This window comes from Lepidochelys kempii, chromosome 7 (assembly GCF_965140285.1).
Source record: "Lepidochelys kempii isolate rLepKem1 chromosome 7, rLepKem1.hap1, whole genome shotgun sequence".
NCBI classification, from domain to species: domain Eukaryota; kingdom Metazoa; phylum Chordata; order Testudines; family Cheloniidae; genus Lepidochelys; species Lepidochelys kempii.
Genome location: NC_136386.1, coordinates 1215883 through 1234667, shown reverse-complemented (window position 1 = coordinate 1234667; position 18785 = coordinate 1215883). Strand labels below are relative to the sequence as shown.

Genomic DNA, 18785 nt, shown 5'->3' with positions numbered 1-18785 from the left:
TCTGCCCTGACTCTGTCCCCCCAGCCTGCTCTGCCCCAACTCTGCCCCCCCAGCCTGGTCCTTCCCGACCCTGCCCCCCCTCCCCGGGGACTGCTCTGCCCTGACTCTGCCCCTCCAGCCTGCTCTACCCCGGGACTGCTCTGCCCCAACTCTGCCCCCCCCCAGCCTGGTCCTTCCTGACTCTGCCCCCCCTGGGACTGCTCTGCCCCGACTCTGTCTCCCCCCAACTCTGCCCCCCCAGCCTGGCCCTCCCCGACTCTGCCCAGCCCCTGCCAATGATTAACCAGTGAGGCTGTGCCCAGGGAGGGGCCGTGCCCAGGGAGGGGCCAGGGACACACTCCACACATTCCGCACCTGGGCTTGACCCGGGGAGTCCCCACCACCGGGGCAGAGAGTTGGGGGGCAGGGGGAGGAGTCAGTGAGGGGGGGCAGGGTGTCCGTCCAGGCCCCTTTGCATTGCCCTCTGATCCGTCTCAAACCAGCAGCCACGTCTGCCCGCCAGTGGCCCCCACCCTGCCCAGCGCTCTGCACCGGGGAGAGGAAGCAGACGCAGGGCTGGGGGAGGGTGGCTCGGGGCAGCCCTGGCCGTGCCTGTCCCGGGAGCTGTGAGCCGTGCTCCGGTGCTGCCCTAATTCCGCTCCCAGGGCTCAGCGGAGCCAGGACGTCTGGGGATTTACGGCTCAGCCTCAGGGGCCCTTTGCCACGGGACGGAGCGGGCGCAGCTGGGCTGAGCTCTACCCGGGGGATGCTGCCAAGGGCTCGGACTGTCCCGGGGAGCGCGTCCCCCACACTCGCTGCACAGGCCCAGAGCACTCGGGCACTCCAGGGCACCCTGTCCCCGACCCTCCCGCGCCGGGCGCCCGCCCTCGGGGCACCCTGTCGCCGACCCTCCCGCGCCGGGCGCCCGCCCTCGGGACACCCTGCCCCCGACCCACCCGCGCCGGGCGCCCCAGGAATATGTGTGTGCACCCCCTGGGATCTGAGTACAGTGCAGCCCACTTGCCCTGGGAGGGGAGAATATGCCCAGGGCCGAATGTGTGCGGGGACTTACCCAGCAGCAGGAGAGCGACCAGCAGCTCCATGGGCACCGATGGTCCGGCCTGGGGAGAGCAAGGCGAGAGAGTTACGTCAGACTGGGCTGGGCGAGGGGACCGTGGGGTGGAGGTCAGATCTGCAGTGAGCCGTGGGCCCAGGGTGCAAAGGGGAGAGGGGTTGGGGGGGAGGGGAAAGAGACTGGGGGCGATGGGAAGCGGGGTGGGACAGGGCTTCCTCTTCCCTATGCAGAAGGTTTCAGGGCATGGCTCATGACTCCTTCCTGCCAGTCCTGCAGGTGAGAGGTGCCAGGGCTCCCTGGCACTGCTAATGCCCGATGCCGGGGCTGGGCCTTGGTCAGCAGACCCAGGGCACCCATGGGGCTGACTGCCCCAGAAGTCAGGCACTGCTCAGCTACCCCCAGGACAGCACGTGTGGTCCCCCCCCTCACCTTGCCTGGCTTTACCCTGCTGCCCCCCTCCGGCTCTGGGGAGTTGCGGGATCGGGGGGCAGGCTGGAGCTGCCCATGGCTGAGGGGTCCCATGTCTCAGAACTGATGCATGTGGTCCAGGGCAAGGCTGTCTGCTAGTGCCCTGGGGCAGGGCCAGCTCTCGTGAGGGCAAACTGCCCCAGTGGGCAGTGTCCCCCCGCCAGCGCCATGTGGGACGCAACCATGCTAACCTGGGGTCGAGATGCAGAGCAGCCAGCCCAGCTCGGAGCATCGAGACAGGGATTCAGGACACCTGGGTTCTCTTCCTGGCACTGCCCCGACTGGCTGGGGGGTACTGGGCAAGCCCATTCCCCTCAGCCTGCTCCACCTCGGCCCTGGCTCCTGGACCCTCTTGCTGCCCCTGGGCACCCTCCTGCCAACTTACCCCCCGCTGGGCACAGGGCTCTGGGGCTGCAGGAGAAATCCAGGCAGCTTGAGCATTAATGTCGCTGCCTGGGCCGGGCACCTTAGGGCAGCAGGCTCCGCGGGCAGCCCCCTCCCGCTCACCCCAGAGCCGCCCCGGTACTCACGTTTGAGCGGTGCAGCCCGCGGCCCTGGCAGCCACTCACCACTATGGGCTGGGGGAGGGGGAGCTGGCGGCCGGCTGGGGCGGAGGCGGCCCCCGAGAGCGCCCCTCCTGCTCCTGCGAGTCCCCGAGCCCTGGGCGGGCAGCGTGAGAACTCGGAGCACAAAAACAACCTGGCAAACAAGGGGAGCGATGGGTAAAACTAACCCAGCTCCTCTCCCAGGGCAGGGAGGCCGGGACAGAGCGATTCTTATTCAAATCGGGGCTGGGGCTGTGAAAGGGACTAACGGTCTCCAGGCTACGGGAATGTCACAGCCGATTCTTTCTGCTCGGCAGTGCACGCAGGCCAGCCGGGGCTCGCCGGGGCCTCTGGGCCTGAGCCGGCCGGGGCCAGACTCCCGGCTCACCAGGGGCTAGAGTTAGAGTCAAACCGGTCGCCCCGCTGGGCGTGACCCGAGGGAGCTGCTCCCGTCTCGCCACCTCCTGGGGCACAGGGCGCGCTTGGGCGGGGAGGCACCCGAGCTTTCCGCAGAGACCAGCTGAGGGGCCAGGTCTGGCTCCCCCCGCCACTCTGGGCAAAGGGGCTGTGACAAATGGCCACCTAGTGCCGCTTCCTGCCGCGCTGGGGGGGAGAGGGCCCGCTCCTTGCCCCCCGCTGGCCTCAAGCCACAGAGCATGGGAGCAGAGCCGGCTGAAGCCGCGCCACGGCCAGGAAGACAGGAGCAGACCGAGCCCTGCGCCCAGCAGGCCTGGCGCCCGCGTTCCCAGGGTGCTGGCCCCAGCCAGGCAGGAATGTGCATGTTGTGTCTTGCCCCAGGCTCTCCCGGGAGAGCAGCAGGGCTGCGCGTCCCACGGCTGCTGCCACCAGCCTCCCCGCAGCCGCTGGGCCAGGCCGGGGAGAGGGCAGGCTGCAAACAGCCAATGTCCCCCGCGCCCAGGGAGGCTGGGCAGGGAGGGAGCCAGCTCCATTCCCGGGGGCATCCACGCGCCACACATCCCCAGCTCCCTTGGCATGGCAGGCCACTGAGCCCAGGGGACTGGGAGATCTCTGAGCCCAGGGGACTGGGAGATCTCTGGAGAGCAGCTCAGCCCCAGGGGCCGGCAAGGACCCAGGTAAGCCCAGGTCCTGGTGGCAAGGGGCGGGCTTTGCAGGAGGGGACAGCCTGAGTTTGACTCCCAGGAGGGGCTGCCTTAGAGGGCACCACACAGGGACCCCACCACAACTCGGGCTCCCTGCTGCTTTAGGGCCCTGTCCCCTGCCCCGCGGCATGGCCTGGTGGGCAGCCTCAGGGACCTCTGTGGGGCTCAGAGATGGGGCCCAGCCCGGCAGCCTGCAGGACTCCAGCTAGCCAGACCCATCCCTTGTCCCAGCGTCAGCTCTGCCCCCGCGCGGGAGCGGCCTCCCCCGGCCCAAAGCCTGGCTCAGGGACCCTCTTGTCGCCCCCAGAGCTCCCCCCACATGGCTGGTCCCTCCTGCTGCAGGGCGCTGGCCAGGGCAGAGAGGCCTAACCCCCGTGCCTGAGAGGTTTGCCCCTGCCCCGCACCCAGCTGTTGAACTTCCTCCTGGACGTGGGTCAGCCCCATGGACGCTGGCCCAGGCCAGGCACCACGTGGCCTGCGCACCAGGGCATGTGCTGAGCCTCCAGCCGGGGCCCCAGGCCCGGCAGCGCCGCCCCAGGGGCACGGTCGCCCCCCAGGGAATAGCAGCCCAGGGTCCCAGGCCCACCCCAGAAAGGCTGTGAGCCCCAATGGCTCTGTTCCACCCCACCTGTGAGCAGAGCTCCCAGAGCTCCCCCCACGTCTGCGCTGGCCAGGGCGGGACACCACATGGCAGGGGACACACCCACAGGCCTGTCACAGCAGCCCTGGGCAGGGGCCATCACCCTTCCCTGGCTATCGTCTGCCAGTGCACAGGGCACCATGCCCACAGCTCTCTGCCCTTCCAGCGAGCTCTGTGCACCTCCAGGCCTCCCACCCCCGCAGCACTGCCCGGCCTCCAGGCCAAACGCCACTTCCCCCCTCACCGCAAAGCTGCCACCTCTGGGCGGGAGTGGGGCAGCTGTGTCACACAGCACACTATTGTTGGCACTGGCCGGGGCCAGGCCCGACTAACCCATGGAGACTGCCCGCCTGGGACATGGCAGGACACAGGGTTCACGCCCCACTCAGAGGGTCTCCAGTGGGTGAGAGTGGCCAGCCCTGCCCCAGGGAGACGATCAGCCCTTCCCACCCCGAACACGGGTGCTGCTGCAGGAGCCCGCCCCGCCCACTGCAGGGCACCACGGCTCTGCCCACGCAGCGAGAGCGAGCCAGGCAGGGGGCTGGGCTGGTGCCGCCAGGCCAGGGAAGGGCGCGAAGGCAGTATGCAGAGCCAGGGCTGGTACCTGTACGGCCGCAGCTGCTCGGTGTCCCTGGAGGGGGCGGCGCTTGGCCAGGTGGGCACACGCCCGTCCGGGACCCCCAGCCGTGGCCTGCCACCCGCCGCCTACGAGCTCAGCTCTGCTCAGGGCTGGGCTGTTTGTTCCTGCAAAGCTTCCCTCCCCCAGGCTCCTCCTCCCACCACCGGTGCCAGGTGGGGCGGGCCCAGCGGCTCAGCCAAGGTGAGCGGGAGGCCAGGTACAGCGGCTCTCCCAGCCCTGCACACAGGGGAGAGGCCAAGCTGGAGCTGGGCCGGGGGAGTGAGCCCCGCACCCTGAGCTGCCAGCCCTGCTCCTCGCTGCGAGGGAAGGGCAGCATGGGAGGGCATGAGGCCTGGTGCCTGCAGGAGCGCCTGCCCCGGCCTGCCCAACCCTGCCCTGCCCAGGCCTGGCCCGGCCCCAGCTGGCCCTGCAGCCATGGGGAGGGACGGGGACCTCAGGCTGCGGCTGCAGCGGGCGGGGAAGCTCGGGCGGCAGGCAGGCCCTGGGGCTGGGGCCGTGCTGCGTGCCAATGAGTGCCCGGCTCTGCCTGCGCAGGGCCCCCAGGGCTGTCCCCACGTACAACACTTGGACCACGTCTCCTGCTTGGAGCCGCCCGTCGGCCAGCCTGACACGCGACTGTTGGTGCCAGTCAGTGCCGAGCTGCCTGGCTCCGGCCTGGAGCCGCCTGGCGTTTGGCGTGAGATGGCCCCGGGAGTCACGCAGCGCAGGGGGTGGGCACCGCCGCCCAAGGCTCGGGCCCGGCACACCCCACTTTGGCTGCCTGCAGGCAGCCCCCAGCCCCTACCCGCTCTCTGGCACCATGAATGGTGCTGCCTTTGGTCCTGCAGCGAGCCCCTCCCTCGGTGTCGGGCCGGCCCCCGCTGGGCATGGCCCGGCTCTCCAAGGGAGTGCTCCCGGCAGCCGCCGGCAGACGCGCAGCAAGGCCGTCGCAAGTATTCCCTTCCCAACGGGGCACAGTGACCCTGTGCCCAGCTCTGAGCTGCCAGCCACGTGCAGACGCCCTGAGATTGGCAAGGAGCCACAGCTCCCTATGGAGAACACCAGCAAGCCGACGCCATCACCGGGCCTAGCCGGCGAGTCGGGAGGGGCCTGGTACCCCAGCCAGGGGGGTGTCCCTGACAGGGGGCCAGGCCCAGCCGGCGAGTCAGGAGGGGCACAGTACCCACAGCCAGGGGGGTGTCCCTGACAGGGGGCCAGGCCCAGCCGGCAAGTCAGGAGGGGCACAGTACCCACAGCCAGGGGGGCGTCCCTGACAGGGGGCCAGGCCCAGCTGGCGAGTCGGGAGGGGCACAGTACCCGCAGCCAGGGGGGCGTCCCTGACAGGTGGCCAGGCCCAGCCGGCGAGTCGGGAGGGGCACAGTACCCACAGCCAGGGGGGCGTCCCTGACAGGTGGCCAGGCCCAGCCGGCGAGTCGGGAGGGGCACAGTACCCGCAGCCAGGGGGGCGTCCCTGACAGGGGGCCAGGCCCAGCTGGCGAGTCGGGAGGGGCACAGTACCCGCAGCCAGGGGCGGCAGGTTTGTGTACATCAGATGGGATGTATTGCCCGAGAGTAAATGCTAAGCTCTGCACCAGCAAGCCGGCCCTGCCCACGTGCCAACGACGCTGGGCATGCGCCCACGGCCGAGAGCCCACTGCCCTCATTCCACCACCCCCAGCCACACACCTCCCTGGAGAGCCCGGTGCAGATAACGGGCCGGCCCCTGGACCCCCTGGCTGTCATTGAGGTCGGTGAGCGGCTCCCTGGCCAGCAGCAGGCTGGTTGCATCCCGGTGCAGCTCCCCCAGCCGGTGCATCACGTGCAGCTGCCGACTCCACCGGGCCACCCGCTGCATCCTGGGCGTGAGAGCGGCGCCTCCCAGCCCGGGCACCTGCAGGGGGCAGTGCCATGGGGGAGTGGGGAGAGACAGAGTATGGCACCCACACACGGTGCGGGAGAGCTCGCATGGTGGGGGAGGGGGCAGGGGGTGCCTTCATGTAACAAGGTGAGGGAGGGGCGTGGGGGGCCCTTATGTAGTGGGGGGGGGCGAGGGGGTCCCCTTATATGGCAGGAGGGGCATGGGGGTCCCCAGCCCATACAGCCTTGGTGCCCTGCCAGGGACAGAGTGGCTCTCACAGACCCGCCAGAGGGGGGACCACCTTTGTGGGGTAGGAATCGGGGCAAAGCCAGCTCTCACCCATGGCAATCCCATGCGCAGGGACAATCTGTGCCCCAGCCCAGGAGCCCCCTCACCTGCTCGGAGAGCGCCCGCCCTGTCCCGGCCTCTGCCGCCTGGCTCCTCGTGCAGGAATTGCCAGAGCTCCTCAGCACTGGCCCCTGGGGGAAGGGGCACGTCCAGGCCAAGTGTCCCAGGCAGGGCCTGGTGCCCAGCCCTGGCGAGCCCCAAGCCCAGGGCCCGCGCTCACCCTTGGCTGGGGGCCGCAGGGCTGCTACTATTTATCCAGCCAGCCATGGCCCAATGGCTGGAGCCAACCTGGCCAATGGGCAGGGCCCGGGACAGGCCCGTGAGGCTGGGAAATGGACAGGCCCCAAGGCAGTGGCGTGAGCAGATCAGCCTGTGCAGCCAGCCCAGGCCACGGGGCTCAGGATCTGCAGCCAAGGCCGTAAGTGCTGGCTCCTGGGGCCAGGGGGCTGGGGCTGGGCACCTTACCTCCCACTGCCTCCAGCAGGCCCTGCTCCCCAGGGCTCCTGCACCTCTCCAGGGCTGGCGGGCTCAGGAAGTATTCGGCTCTTTCAGGGCCCAGAAGGCTGCGGGGAAGGAAGCAGGTCACAGCACGCAGCCCAGCACCTTGCCTGGCCCACCCCCTTCGTCCTGCCTGCCCCCACCCAGGATGGGTATGTGCCACCCCCCGCCCAGGCCCAGGATCCACCCAGTTTGCCATGGCCCACCCTATTCAGGACCTAACCCACCCGGAATCCACCCAGGATCTGGCCCACCCCACTCAGGCTCCAGCCCACCACATCCCTGCCCGGCTGGTGCCCACGAGTGCCCAAGCAGCCATGGTGCCGGCCCTGCCAGGGCGCCTGGCATCTCCTCTGGGGCCGCACTGGGCTGGTTGTTCCATGGGGCGAGCCCAGCCCACTCTGCCAATGCCTGCAGGGCTCCCCTGGGGAGGGGCTCCCCTCCTTCGCTCACCTGTACAGGTACTGCCGATAGTCCAGCGGGGGGCTGGCCAGGGGCTCCTCCTCGATCCCCTGCAGCCTCTGGCTCTTGCTCCCCTTGCAGGGGGCTTGGCTGCTGGGTGCTGCCTCCATGGGGCCGGACACCTGGTGCCCCCATGTCACGGAGTCCCTGGGCGATGCTCTGGAACTGCTCCCCACGAAGCCAGGCAGGACTCTGGGGAAGTCTCCTCTCTCTGAGCAGCCTGTCTGCAGGACACACAGCTCACCTGGCTTTCCCCTTCCTGGGTCTGACCTCGGAGCATTCAGCATCCTCTGCCCCTCCGTGCGCTTCCCCCAGCGAGTCCGCTCATGCGGGGCTCCTGGGGAAGCCAGAGGGTCCTGCACCCCAACTCCACAGACAGACGTGACTCTCAGCCAGCCAGTAAAACAGGGGTTTATTAGACGACAGGAACATGGTCTAACACAGAGCTTGTAGGTGCAGAGAACAGGACCCCTCAGCTGGGTCCATTTTGGGGGGCAGTGAGCCAGACAACCCCGTCTGCCCTTCACTCCATGTCCCGGCCAGCCCCAAACTGAAACTCCCTCCAGCCCCTCCTCCTCCTCTGGGCTTTGTCCCTTTCCTGGGCCAGGAGGGCACCGGATTCCTTTGTTCTCCAACCCTTCAGCTCTCACCTTGCAGGGGGGATGGGCCCAGGCCATCAGTTGCCAGGAAACAGGGTGTTGGCCATTCTCTGTGTCCAGACCCCTGCACACACCTGCCCTCTAGGGCTCTGCAACGATAATACACCCCCATCCCACCACCTAGATACTTAAGAACTGCCTAGGGGAAACTGAGGCACCCCCACACTATTCAGAGGAAACATTAAGAACAGTCCCACTTCGTCACATCCCGCCACTGGGACTCCACTAGAACAGAGGGGGAGGGGCGAGGAGCAGAGGAGACCCCCTGATGGGGAGCTAAACCCTTTGCCATGGTTCCCCCCCTTCACTGGGCCCCACCCCATCCCCATCACAGTCATGGCTCCCTGCCCCCCGCCTCACCCCAGCACTCAGCCCCCCTTCTCCCCTGGATTCTGAGCTGCACCTCATCACACAGGGACCCAGGCTCTGCTGGGGAGTGGGGAGAGCCAGCCCCCCCCCATGGCGAGGTCCTGGTGGCCCCCGGGCCCTGGCTCGCAGTCACTGGGCGCATCTCACCTGCAGGCCCCGCGGTGCCGGCCTGTTGTGCAAGGGTTGCCATGGCACCACCATCTCCTCCCGCCCGGATGACCGGGCAGCAGAGCCTGCGGGGCAGGGGGCTGGTGGGCACCAGGGGGTGGGCAGGGCACTGGCCAGGAGCGTTGGGGTCAGGGAGGGAAGGGGGGCTGGGCTGACCCCACATGGCGGGGAGGTAGTAAGGACACACTGTGGGTCCAGCCCCTCTTGCTGACCCTGGGCTGCGGCCAGGCCCCCACCAGCCGGCTCCTCAGAGCCCCGTACGGCCAGGGCTTGCTGGGGGGACACGGTGGGGGGGGGCAGAGAAATGGGGCTGCAGAGCCATAGCCCAGGCTCACGCTGACCCCTGTTGGCTCCCTGTGGCTGTCTGGAGCCGGGACCGCCGTGGGCGGGAGGGCTGGTTCTGGGCTGCCAGCCCGTCCCCAGCCCAGGACGGGGGGACGCGGGACACCCCAGAGCCAGGCAGGCCTCTGTGCTCAGCCTTTGGCTTCATTTCAGCCACATACACCCGGGAACAAGTTCCACCTTCTGCCCCTGCCCTGGCAGCTCTGCCAGCCAGCGGGTGCCTTGCTCCTTTTCTATGCTGACCGGCCGCAGGTCCGGCTGGGCCCAGCTCCCCCGGCGGCCAGCGCCCCAGCCCCACCAGGCCAGGCCAGGGCTCCCGGGAATCCGGGCTGCCCAGCACCGCAACAGGCAGGGATGATTGCCAGCATTGCTACCAGGCCTGCCAGGATGGGGCCCCAGCAGGCCGGGCACTGCCCAGCACGGGCCCCCTGTCTGGGGAAGCTCTCCAGGGGGGTCACCAGTGATCTGGAGCCACGCTGACTGGAGCCCCCCCCCCAGCCCACCAGGGTACCTTAGAAGAGCCTGAAACAGACCCCCTGCCAAGGGGGGGCAGCTATGCCACAAGCCAGGACCTACTTGAGACTCCTCGGCAGTCCACCAGCAAAGCGTGCTGAAGGGGAAGGCCCCGGCTCCCGGATCAGCGTGTGCAGACACCGACAGCTGGAAGCAGGGTCTGAGTGGCCTTTCGTGAGGCCCCCGGAACAGCAGCCCAGGCCAAAGGGGTCGGGGGGGGCTCCCACCTGGTGACATGATGCTGCTTAGCAAGTCCTAGTTGCTCATTGACCCTCCCGCCCTCTGTTTAAAGGCTGAGCTGGTCAGACTCCATTGAGAGGTTCGGGGGCTGAGCTGGAGAGCTGCAGAGGGGACAGCGTTGCTATGAAAGATGAACGCAGGGTCCCCACTCCCCAGTGAAATGGCTAAGGCCTGGGCTCCGTGGTGAAACCGCAGGGCTGGAGGCAGTGAGAGCGTGTGGCATTGCTCGTCCCCCGGTTAGGGGTGGGAGGTGACCTGCTGTGACGCACCCCTGAATCCTGGGCCTTGGCTGACTTTGCACCACCAACTGTGAGTGGGGGGCAGTGGCTTGCCACGTTAAAGGGACTTTCGTCTGCTGGACTGTCACACTGCCAGGTGGGAAACTGAGGCAGAGGACACAGCCCAAGGCACTCAGTGTGGGGGCGGATGTTACTTCTGGCCACGTGCTTTTGAGCTGTTGCAGTTTGCCAAATTGATGCTGGGTTTGTTCCCTTTTAATAAAACTTCTCTGGTTCTCCACAGGCTCAGTGCATGCGAGAGAGGGTGGGGTCTCCCCAAGCTGCCTGGGGACGGTGGAACCCACCGTACGGGGCAGAGGCTTGCTGGTGTGTGTTGCTAAGAGGAACCCCTGCACACTGAACCTGGCTTTTGCGGCTGCTGGCACCAGCTAGCAGAAGAGTAACAGTGTTTACACTGAAACATGGCACCCGGCCCATCCCCACGGACACAAGACCCAGGGATTGGGAAGAGCTAGATACAACCAGGGGAGCTGCTCTCTGCTTTCCATTCCCTGGGGGCTGGGGGACACAGAGCAGTTTATGTGCACAGGGATAACCCTTCTTCCTACGTTTCATCCAGAGCTCAGGGAAATGCTCTGCAGTCCTCGCCCGCAAGTCTCTAGGGAGAGCTGCCTTATTTCTTCCTCTGTGGTGGGACCCTTTCCCACCCTGCTCCGTTTGCTGACACCAGTGCAGCTGGGTTGCGTGTGTGACCCAGGGGTAAGGGCGGCTGCAGAGCAGTGATGGGCAGCTGGCCTGGGGAAAAGTGATCCTGGGAATGCGGGAGGGGAGCGGTGGTTTCTTTCCCTTTCTGGTGGGAGTGTAAATCCAAGGCCACACCTGGCTGTTTTATCAGCAGCTGCTGCTATTGCAGCCTGCAGAGAGGGCTCAGGAGGACCCTACTCCATTCCCCAGGCCAGTGCTGCAGCAGATCAGGACCAAAGGGCTTGAGTCTGGAGAAGGAAAGAGCAGAGGGGGAAGGGCCCAGGAGTCCAGCAGGACAAGGGAAGGGAGATGCACCAGGACATAATGGGGCTTCTCATGCAGAAACCCAAATGCTGCAGGTCCAGAAACCCCAGACTGCCCCCATTTTGAGGTCCTTGGAGGACTTCATGGTAACAGCTCCCATCCCAGCTCAGGGAAAGCACACCTGGACTCCCAGGTCCACCAAGGGCCACGAGTAGGGCTGGATTGCCCCTGGCTTTTACCTCGGAGTCTGACAATCCTGCATCCACCCTGCAGTTCTCCTGGGGAACGAGCAGAGGAACAGGGCAGTTTCGCTCCGAGCAAAGGCCCAGGAGCAGGACGAGGGGCAGGTGAAAGCACAGCCAGGACTGCACATGCAACCGGGGAACCCCCCCAAATACCCATCACCTCGCTGTTCACATGCAGCTGGTTCCTGGCTTTGCATGTACTATCCAACAAATGTACAGGCTCGGGAACGGGCATGTCTACACCAGCTAGGGTGACCAGATGTCCCGATTTTATAGGGACAGTCCCGATTTTTGGATCTTTTTCTTATATAGACTCCTAATACCCCCCTCCCAACCCGATTTTTCACGCTTGCTGTCTGGTCACCCTAACACCAGCCAGGGCCTCCATCTTCGAAAATTCAGTCCTCTGCACCAGTCAGGAGCTGGGCCCCCTTCTGCTAGGTGGCCAGGCAAGAGAATGGCAGATGAAATTCAGTGCTGCCAAAGGCAAGGTACTGTGCAGGGGTGGGACTGCTGCCTTCCTCAGCCACAGCACAGAGCCACCCGGGACCATGGCTCGAGAGTTCCAACCCCGCTGCTCCCAGGGAAGCCAAGGGGCAGCACCTCCCCCAACCCCTTTTAGAGGTGGGCCGTGATGGCAGAGGCAGAGCCGGCGCCCAGTGCAGGAAGCTGAACAGATGGAGGAAGGCATACAGACAAGCCCCGTATGGCACAGCCCCTCCCAGCTCCTGCCCTGGGGAGCAGCGTCCTAACTGTCAGGAAGGGGGAATAGTGGAAGCCCTAGCGTCCTTCCCTGGCTCCTGCACCTGGCCACTCCTGGTTTCCTGGCAGGACAGTGACATTGTAACACATCACTATGAACACTTCCCTTGCAGAGTAATTCCCGGACAGTACATCCTGGACACCTGGGCCTGCCCGGCCAGGCACCTCGGGCCTTCATGGGCGCTGCAAGAGAGAGAAAAGTTAATGAGCTGTTGATGACGCCAGGACAAGATGCTGCGTTTGTTTGGGTGCATGGTGTTGGACTGGCTGACGCTGCTACAGGGTGCCAAGGGGAGCAGGGCTCGTAATGCTGAGTGTTAGAGAATCAAGCCCCGTGCAGCAGCCAATCACACCCGAGGCTCTGCCCCGTTCACCTGACAATGTGTTAGTCATTACCACCAACAGCAGCAGCCTGGCCAAGGGCAAGGAAGGGCCCAAAGAGGAGCCGGACGCAGCTGGCTGGGTTCTGAAGCACCATTTTACTGAAGGACGGCAGGGCCAGATCGCCTGCTCGTATTTCATAACAAAAAGTTCACTTCATTTAAGAAAAAGAGACAGTTTGGTTCTGGCCAGTTGCCTCGTAAGAGTGGGACAACACGACCACTGCCCTTCACTGAACAGCCTTCCGAAGATACACAGCGAGCCCAGCAAACCACTGACCGCGCGGCAGAAACACTCCACACACACACCAAAGGGTAGAAAGTTCACTCCCGGCACAAGGGGGCCAGTTGTTTCAGATTCACAACATAAGCAGCACTTGGGGTCCCTCCTGCAGGCGATCCCGCTCCCAAGCTGACAGCAGGGGCGGCAGGCCCGGGACAAGACCCGCTGGCAGGAAAAGGCCCGCTCGCTCTGGGGACTAGCACTCTGCTGGTACAGGGCTGTTGAATTCACACACAAAGAGAAGATCCATGGCAAAGCTGGTGGCTCCAGTCTAAGCAGAAGCAGGCTAGTCACGCTGCAGCAACGGAAGGAGACCAGTTCTCTCCCAAGGCTGCTGGGCAATGAAGAACAGTTCCCAGCTCACAGGCAACAGAGTCTCCCTGTGTCCCGCTATCCCACGGCTCTGTGAATAGCGCCCATCGGAAATGCTGCAGCAGGACACTACAGGCAGAGGGGATGCCAGTGTCTCTCCAGACATGACACTAACTGCACCGCTTGGTAAACTCCAGGTGCCAACTGGCATCCCTTGCGAGCTGTGGCAGGAGGCGTATTTCCCAGTGCTCTGTATTCCCGTCTGTGCCCCTGGGGTCGGGAGAGGTGGTTCGGAGCAAGGCTGTGGCTGTACGGCGCCTTCTCTGTCACTGCAGCACTGCGCACCCGGCTTTGCCCCGGGAAGGCCCCAGACGCCCTCCGTGGAGACCTGTGCGCTGCTACAGGAACTGAACGGGATCATTAAGACACCACAAGAGGGATAGGCTTGGGGATAATAAGGCCTTTGAGGGACTCCTCAGGGCAAGGGCTAATTACCGCCTTTGGGGAACTTCCTTTGGATGCTCATGCTCGGACGAGATGCGCTCCTCTTTCTCGTGTTGTCGATCGGAAGGATCGGCACCGCCCGGGCAGGGCTCTGGGCCACGAGCGCTGCAGAGACAAGAGTCACATCAGCCCCCTTGCCGCTGCAAAGCGAGGGAGGACGGAACCCAAACGTGAGCAATGCCCCCAGCCGCCCCTCCATGGCACAGCCCAGAACCCACAAGGCCCGATCCACTCAAGGGAAAACTGTCTGGAAAGGGCTACGCATCTGAGAGCTCTCTGGTGCTCCACAGCCTTCGCTGAGCTCAATCCCCCAGAAGCACACGCCATGTACAGAAGCCAAACAGGCCTGCCAGCCACACACAGCCAGCTTCTTGGGTTTCCCTTAATCCCAGCTCCTCCCCCTCGGCAGCACCGGGCACTGCCCCAGCAGAGCTCAGGGCCAGGGCGCCGGCTTTGTAAGCTGCTGTTACACACACAGACCCAGAGGTTGGTGCTTTGCCCTCCCAGCAAGGCTGAGCACCTCCTAGGGGCACAGCACTCAGCCCCTTCTCCAAGCCGGCACCGTGCTCCTCTCCCTCACCAGCAGTCACGGCCCCTCGGACCCATCCAGCACAGCTCAGCAAAAGACACGGCGGCACCCAAAGGGAAGAGGAACAGTGGGGTAGGGGACAATCTGCCATAGGGCATAGTCTCTAGCTGCTGGAAGGCATCTCCCCCAGACCACAGGGGTCGCAGACATCAGCATCACTTTAAATCCTGCACAATGAACACACTCACTTCTCCAGGAAATAAGGCTTGCGCTGGTGAATGGAGAGTCCGCCCCCCAGTGCTACAGAGAGGGGAGAAGAAAACATTTTCCTCTTTCCCCAGGCATGGACTGTGTGCATGGCCCTGCACTCGGCGTCCAGGCAGCAGCTGGCCCGGTCCGTGGGGGTTTTCATACACCCACTGGGGAGCGAAAACACTAAAGCAGGAGCCTGTTATGGGAAACCACACTTGGCACAGGACTCCCACTGACTAGATTTCAAACTTGCAGCTCCCCGGGCTGGCACAGCTGCTGGATCAGACCCTCACACCCTGAAGCGAAGGGCCTACAATGCTGCTTACTTCTATCCTCAGATAAATATGCACAGGGTCTCCCCAAGTGCCCATTCCCACCCTCAGGCTGGGCCGGGGAGACGCCTCTCGAGCACTGTTTGTGACTGAAGGTGCAGTCTCCGCCACCCAGGAGGAAGTGCTGGAGAACGCTCGGGAGGAAGAGCCCCGCCACAGCACTGCTTAGCTCTGTTTACATCAGGCAGCTAACACTGACCGGTAACTCCTGCCCACGCTGCTTTCCCCTCTGCCTTCTCTGGGGTGCACACAAGCTCATTTCCCCGGGGCCACGATTTACTTCGCTCTGGGCACAGCACGGCACCCAGCAGCTGTGCCACAAAGCCAATGCTGTCACTGAGGTAAACCAGACCAACAGAAGAGGTGTTTGCCAACCATCCCCCTCGAGCCCACCAGGAAGAACCAGAAACCCAGCCAAACAAATGCATGTAACAGTCTGGATTTGTACCAAGGCGAGATCTCTCCAGGGAGAGCGAGGCACTGAGCAGGGTGTCAGGAGCCGAGCTGGTACATCCTGGAATGTAGGGCAAAGACGGATCAATCCAGCCTGAAGCGTCACCTTCATCAAGGGCCTGTTCTGAGAAGTGTTCAGACAACGGCCATTTACATGCACTCTGCTCGTGCTCAGCCACTAACCACCACTCCACGGACGCCTCCCCTCCAGCCACCAACAGGGTCAGGACACGGCACGCTACAGGGTGGGCTACACAATTGAAATAGTTACAAAATCATCCCTTCGTTTTGCACAGCAAAGTGCTCTAGAGATTACATACCAGGGTCACTCCTGCAGCCACCTCTGGGGTGGAGCACACAGCGGGTCTCTGCCAGCGACACCATACAACATGGTTTGCAGAGAGGGAGCAAAGGAGAAATTCCTCTCATTGGAACTAGAGGCAGGAAGATGCAGCCTGGTCACAACACACCTTTGCCTTAAAATTTCTGCTCATTAACAGCAGATTTTCAACCAAATCAGACCCCCGCCCCCCCTTCACTGACCTGCGCAGACACATGCTCAGGTAGCTGCTTTCCCTGCAAGAACTGATGGCCTCGCTAACACCTACCACAAAGAAGGAAGCGCAGGGGCCCCTGTCCTGGGTCACTTGTGACTGGTGCAGCCAAGTCAGGCGGGTGAAACACGAACTCTGACTCCTGGCTGGCAGGTAAGTCAGAGAGGAAATGACCCCCGGAACGTGGTTACGGACAGCCCTCTGCAGCCCTCATGAGAACACTGGTAGCATTAATCCACACAGAACAAGCAGTGCTGAGCACGCGGCTTTGCCGGTACCCAGGAACAGTACCGCCAGACTAGGCACTTGGAGGACCTATACAAAACAGACTGAAAACAACCTCTGCCGAGCTCTGCAGGGCAACGCATTCTGCATTTACTGGCTCGGTTCCAGATATGACCCTGTGGCCACCCCAGCTCCCTGGCTGCGTACACATTTCGGGTCTGCCCGAAATGCCAATCAATCAGTAAGAACGATCCTACAGGCCCTTACACCTCTGTGCCAACCCAGCCCCTATGGGCAGGAAAGGATTATCCCCAGGCCTAAGGGCACACAACAAAGCTGTAAAAGGCCATGCCTCCTCTCCTGGGCGGTGGTGGGAAGGAAGAGCCCATACCCTCAAGTCCAGCACTGTCTGGGCAGCACCCTCACAAGGGGGCTCCGTGCAGACAGGTCTCCAGGGGCTATCACAGTAACAACCCGTGGCATGGAGCTGCATTCTGTCTGCACCCCCTCTTGAAACAATGAAGGGAAGGGGTTGGCGAGTGGGCTATCTGCACTCCCCGCCTGCACTGGACCAAGCCCCTGAATGCTCCACTGCACTGCCATCTCTGCCCACGAAGACCCTCGAAAGCTCAGACACCTGCCCTGCTGGATTCTGGGCAGGAAGAACGTATTTCAGTGCCTATCGCTGACACACACAACCGACTAGTGGCACACGAACCAAGCGGAGAGCCACAGCGACCTCCAGCTCTCCCAGGAACCTGGGCGGACCCCCTTTTCCACACACTGTAGGAACTCTGAAGCAACGAGCGGGGAGGCCCAGGAGTGTGGAGGCAACAAGCCCCGTTTGACGTGTGCAGTCGCAGTGGGGGAGAGAAGCATGAGCTGCCTCAGGGACATGGCAAAGATTTCGGGAGCTGAGTGATGTGGGGAGGCAGGCAGCAGAGTGCTGCAGGGGGTAACAGACAGCTGCTCACCTATAGAGAGAGGACCTAGGCCTGGATTCAGCCCTGGGTATAAGCAGGTGCATTTCTCATTGGCTTCAATGGGAGCTGAACTCACCTCCGCAGGTTCCTAATCTGCATGGTGAGCGAATCTAAGGCTAAAACAGGAAATAACCCTTCAGTGCCTTTAGAGCAGAGAACAGGAGGCCTTGTGGCAACGTAGCGACCAACCCATTTATCTGAGCATCAGCTTCCGTGGGCTGCAGCTCACTGCAACGGAGGCACTCAGTGGACAGTGAGCTGTAGCTCACGAAAGCTTATGCTCAAATAAATGGGTTATCTCTAAGGTGCCACAAGTCCTCCTTTCCTTTTTGCGGATACAGACTAACACGGCTGCTCCTCTGAAACCTGTCTTTAGAGAGGAGAGAAAAGGAGGAATGAAGCACTGGGTAAGGCAGCAACCCAGAGCCCACTCAAGACTGGGAAGATTCACTGGAGGGCAGGTTATTTCTCAGCCTGCTTGAAAAATGGGGAAGGAGCTGAGCAGAGGGAAGGGAGGGAAATGGGAAAGATGAGCCAGGTCTGGTAAGTGATCAAACAGCCCCTGCTCACCCAGTGCCACTCCTGCAATGGGAACACTTTGCAAAATTGAAACACAAGGACTGTGAAAACAAAGAGTGAAAAGGAAACATTTCCATCCTATAGCCAACCCGGGGCAGCCACTGAAGGGCACGCACTACGGTGGAGTGAGCACCTGGCCAGCAATGGCATTAGCAGCTAGCAACTCACGACAGAGTGACTGCTGTGGGGCTGGGAGGGTGCTCCACAAATTCCCAGGTGCTGGCTTTCCAAGGAAGCAACAGCTATGAGCCGCCATGCGAAGTGGAAGAGCAGATCAGCGGAGCCAGCCAGCGGTTTGAGCTGCTACGCCAGGTGGGACACTGCACTCGATGGCCTGGGGTGGCTGAATCCACGGTAACACGCAGCACATGGGAGCCCCCAGAGCCAACCCATCCCAACCTCCCGGAAGGTGCTCTAGGCATCAGCTGGCAGAAGGCTGGGGGAGCTGGAAAAGCCTGATTTCACTGGCACAAGGGAAAGGGAAATCAGGCCCCAGCGTCCAGTTGGTGCGGCAGGCAGAGGAGCATCTCTGACACCCCCTGCTGCGGCCTATGCACTACGGCTTAACATGCTGCTCCCTCACTGGATGCCCAGCTTGTCCCTGCATGCAAGAAAGGTGCGACCTTCTGGCGTGCTTGTGTGTTAACAACCCAGGGCCTCCTGGAGGAGAGGAGACACATTCCCAGGAGCGAGAGGTGGGGACCTCCCACAAACAGCCTCAGCACTTTGGATCAACTCTCCTCCGGAGAAGGGGGGAGAATGTCCCTTTCAGTTTTTATGGTCTCTGGATCAAGACGCCCTGCTCGTCAAGTGCGAGATGACGAAGGCTGTCTCTCTGTGCAGGGCGATGGTCACACCCCCTCCAGCACTGACAGCTGGAATTTTACAATAGTTCACATGCAATTGGCAGTCCGCTTCCAACAGCAAAACGTAGAACCAACAGTAACCAGTGAAGGCTCTGCCCTCAGATCACACCCAGCAATGCAACTGCAAGTGCGATTAGCATATTCCCAGCCCGTACCTGCCAGACTCTCCCAGTGAGGAGGGAAGGAGGCACCTACCCCTTGTTTTCTCATGCTCCCCTGAACACAGAACTAAGCACGGAGACTCTATGCAGAGAAAGATTTTATACCCTGCAGCAGATCACCACCCTAAAATCCCAGAAGAGCTGGCAAATCTGAAATCCAGGATGAGAAATAAATATACAGTGGCTTAACCCCACGCAAACCACTCCCCAGAAA

The 18785-nt window shown here is 63.2% G+C and overlaps 2 protein-coding genes across 5 annotated transcripts in view; both read right to left on the bottom strand.

The window, feature by feature from the left end:
* Positions 1 to 2134, bottom strand: part of LOC140914013 (laminin subunit beta-2) — a 43815-nt gene extending 41681 nt beyond the window's left edge. For both annotated transcript variants that reach the window (XM_073350836.2, XM_073350837.2), the window contains exons 1-2: positions 2053 to 2134; positions 1052 to 1100 (exon numbers count right to left, since the gene is read on the bottom strand). In XM_073350836.2, the coding sequence (XP_073206937.2) occupies positions 1052 to 1082 (31 nt within the window). In that variant the 5' untranslated portion in view covers positions 1083 to 1100; positions 2053 to 2134. The remainder of the gene's footprint in view (positions 1 to 1051; positions 1101 to 2052) is intronic.
* A 16-nt stretch (positions 2135 to 2150) lies between these two features.
* LOC140914015 (uncharacterized) lies at positions 2151 to 18559 on the bottom strand. 3 transcript variants are annotated; one of them, XM_073350844.2, is made up of 7 exons: positions 12533 to 18559; positions 12203 to 12341; positions 9728 to 9891; positions 7605 to 7837; positions 7119 to 7216; positions 6134 to 6338; positions 2151 to 2221 (listed from the first exon to the last, which is right to left on the bottom strand). In XM_073350844.2, exons 2-6 carry the CDS (start codon positions 12246 to 12248, stop codon positions 6187 to 6189), a joined length of 693 nt encoding a protein of 230 aa, XP_073206945.1. In that variant the 5' UTR covers positions 12249 to 12341; positions 12533 to 18559; the 3' UTR covers positions 2151 to 2221; positions 6134 to 6186. The 3 variants fall into 3 exon arrangements, with proteins under 3 accessions (XP_073206945.1, XP_073206946.1, XP_073206944.2); XM_073350845.2 differs by having other exon boundaries at positions 9728 to 12341; XM_073350843.2 differs by lacking the exons at positions 9728 to 9891; positions 12203 to 12341; positions 12533 to 18559 and having other exon boundaries at positions 7605 to 8579.
* Between the last annotated feature and the right edge of the window lie 226 nt (positions 18560 to 18785).

What these genes read in the sequence shown, in the direction of transcription:
- LOC140914015 (XM_073350843.2), bottom strand. Translation starts at nt 8,290, where the DNA reads ATGGCCTGGGCCCATCCCCCCTGCAAGGTGAGAGCTGAAGGGTTGGAG. An exon ending in TATCGGCAGTACCTGTACAG is followed by an intron (nt 7,217 to 7,604) that starts GTGAGCGAAGGA and finishes CCTTCCCCGCAG; the next exon opens with CCTTCTGGGCCCTGAAAGAG. An exon ending in CCTGCTGGAGGCAGTGGGAG is followed by an intron (nt 6,339 to 7,118) that starts GTAAGGTGCCCA and finishes TGCCCCCTGCAG; the next exon opens with GTGCCCGGGCTGGGAGGCGC.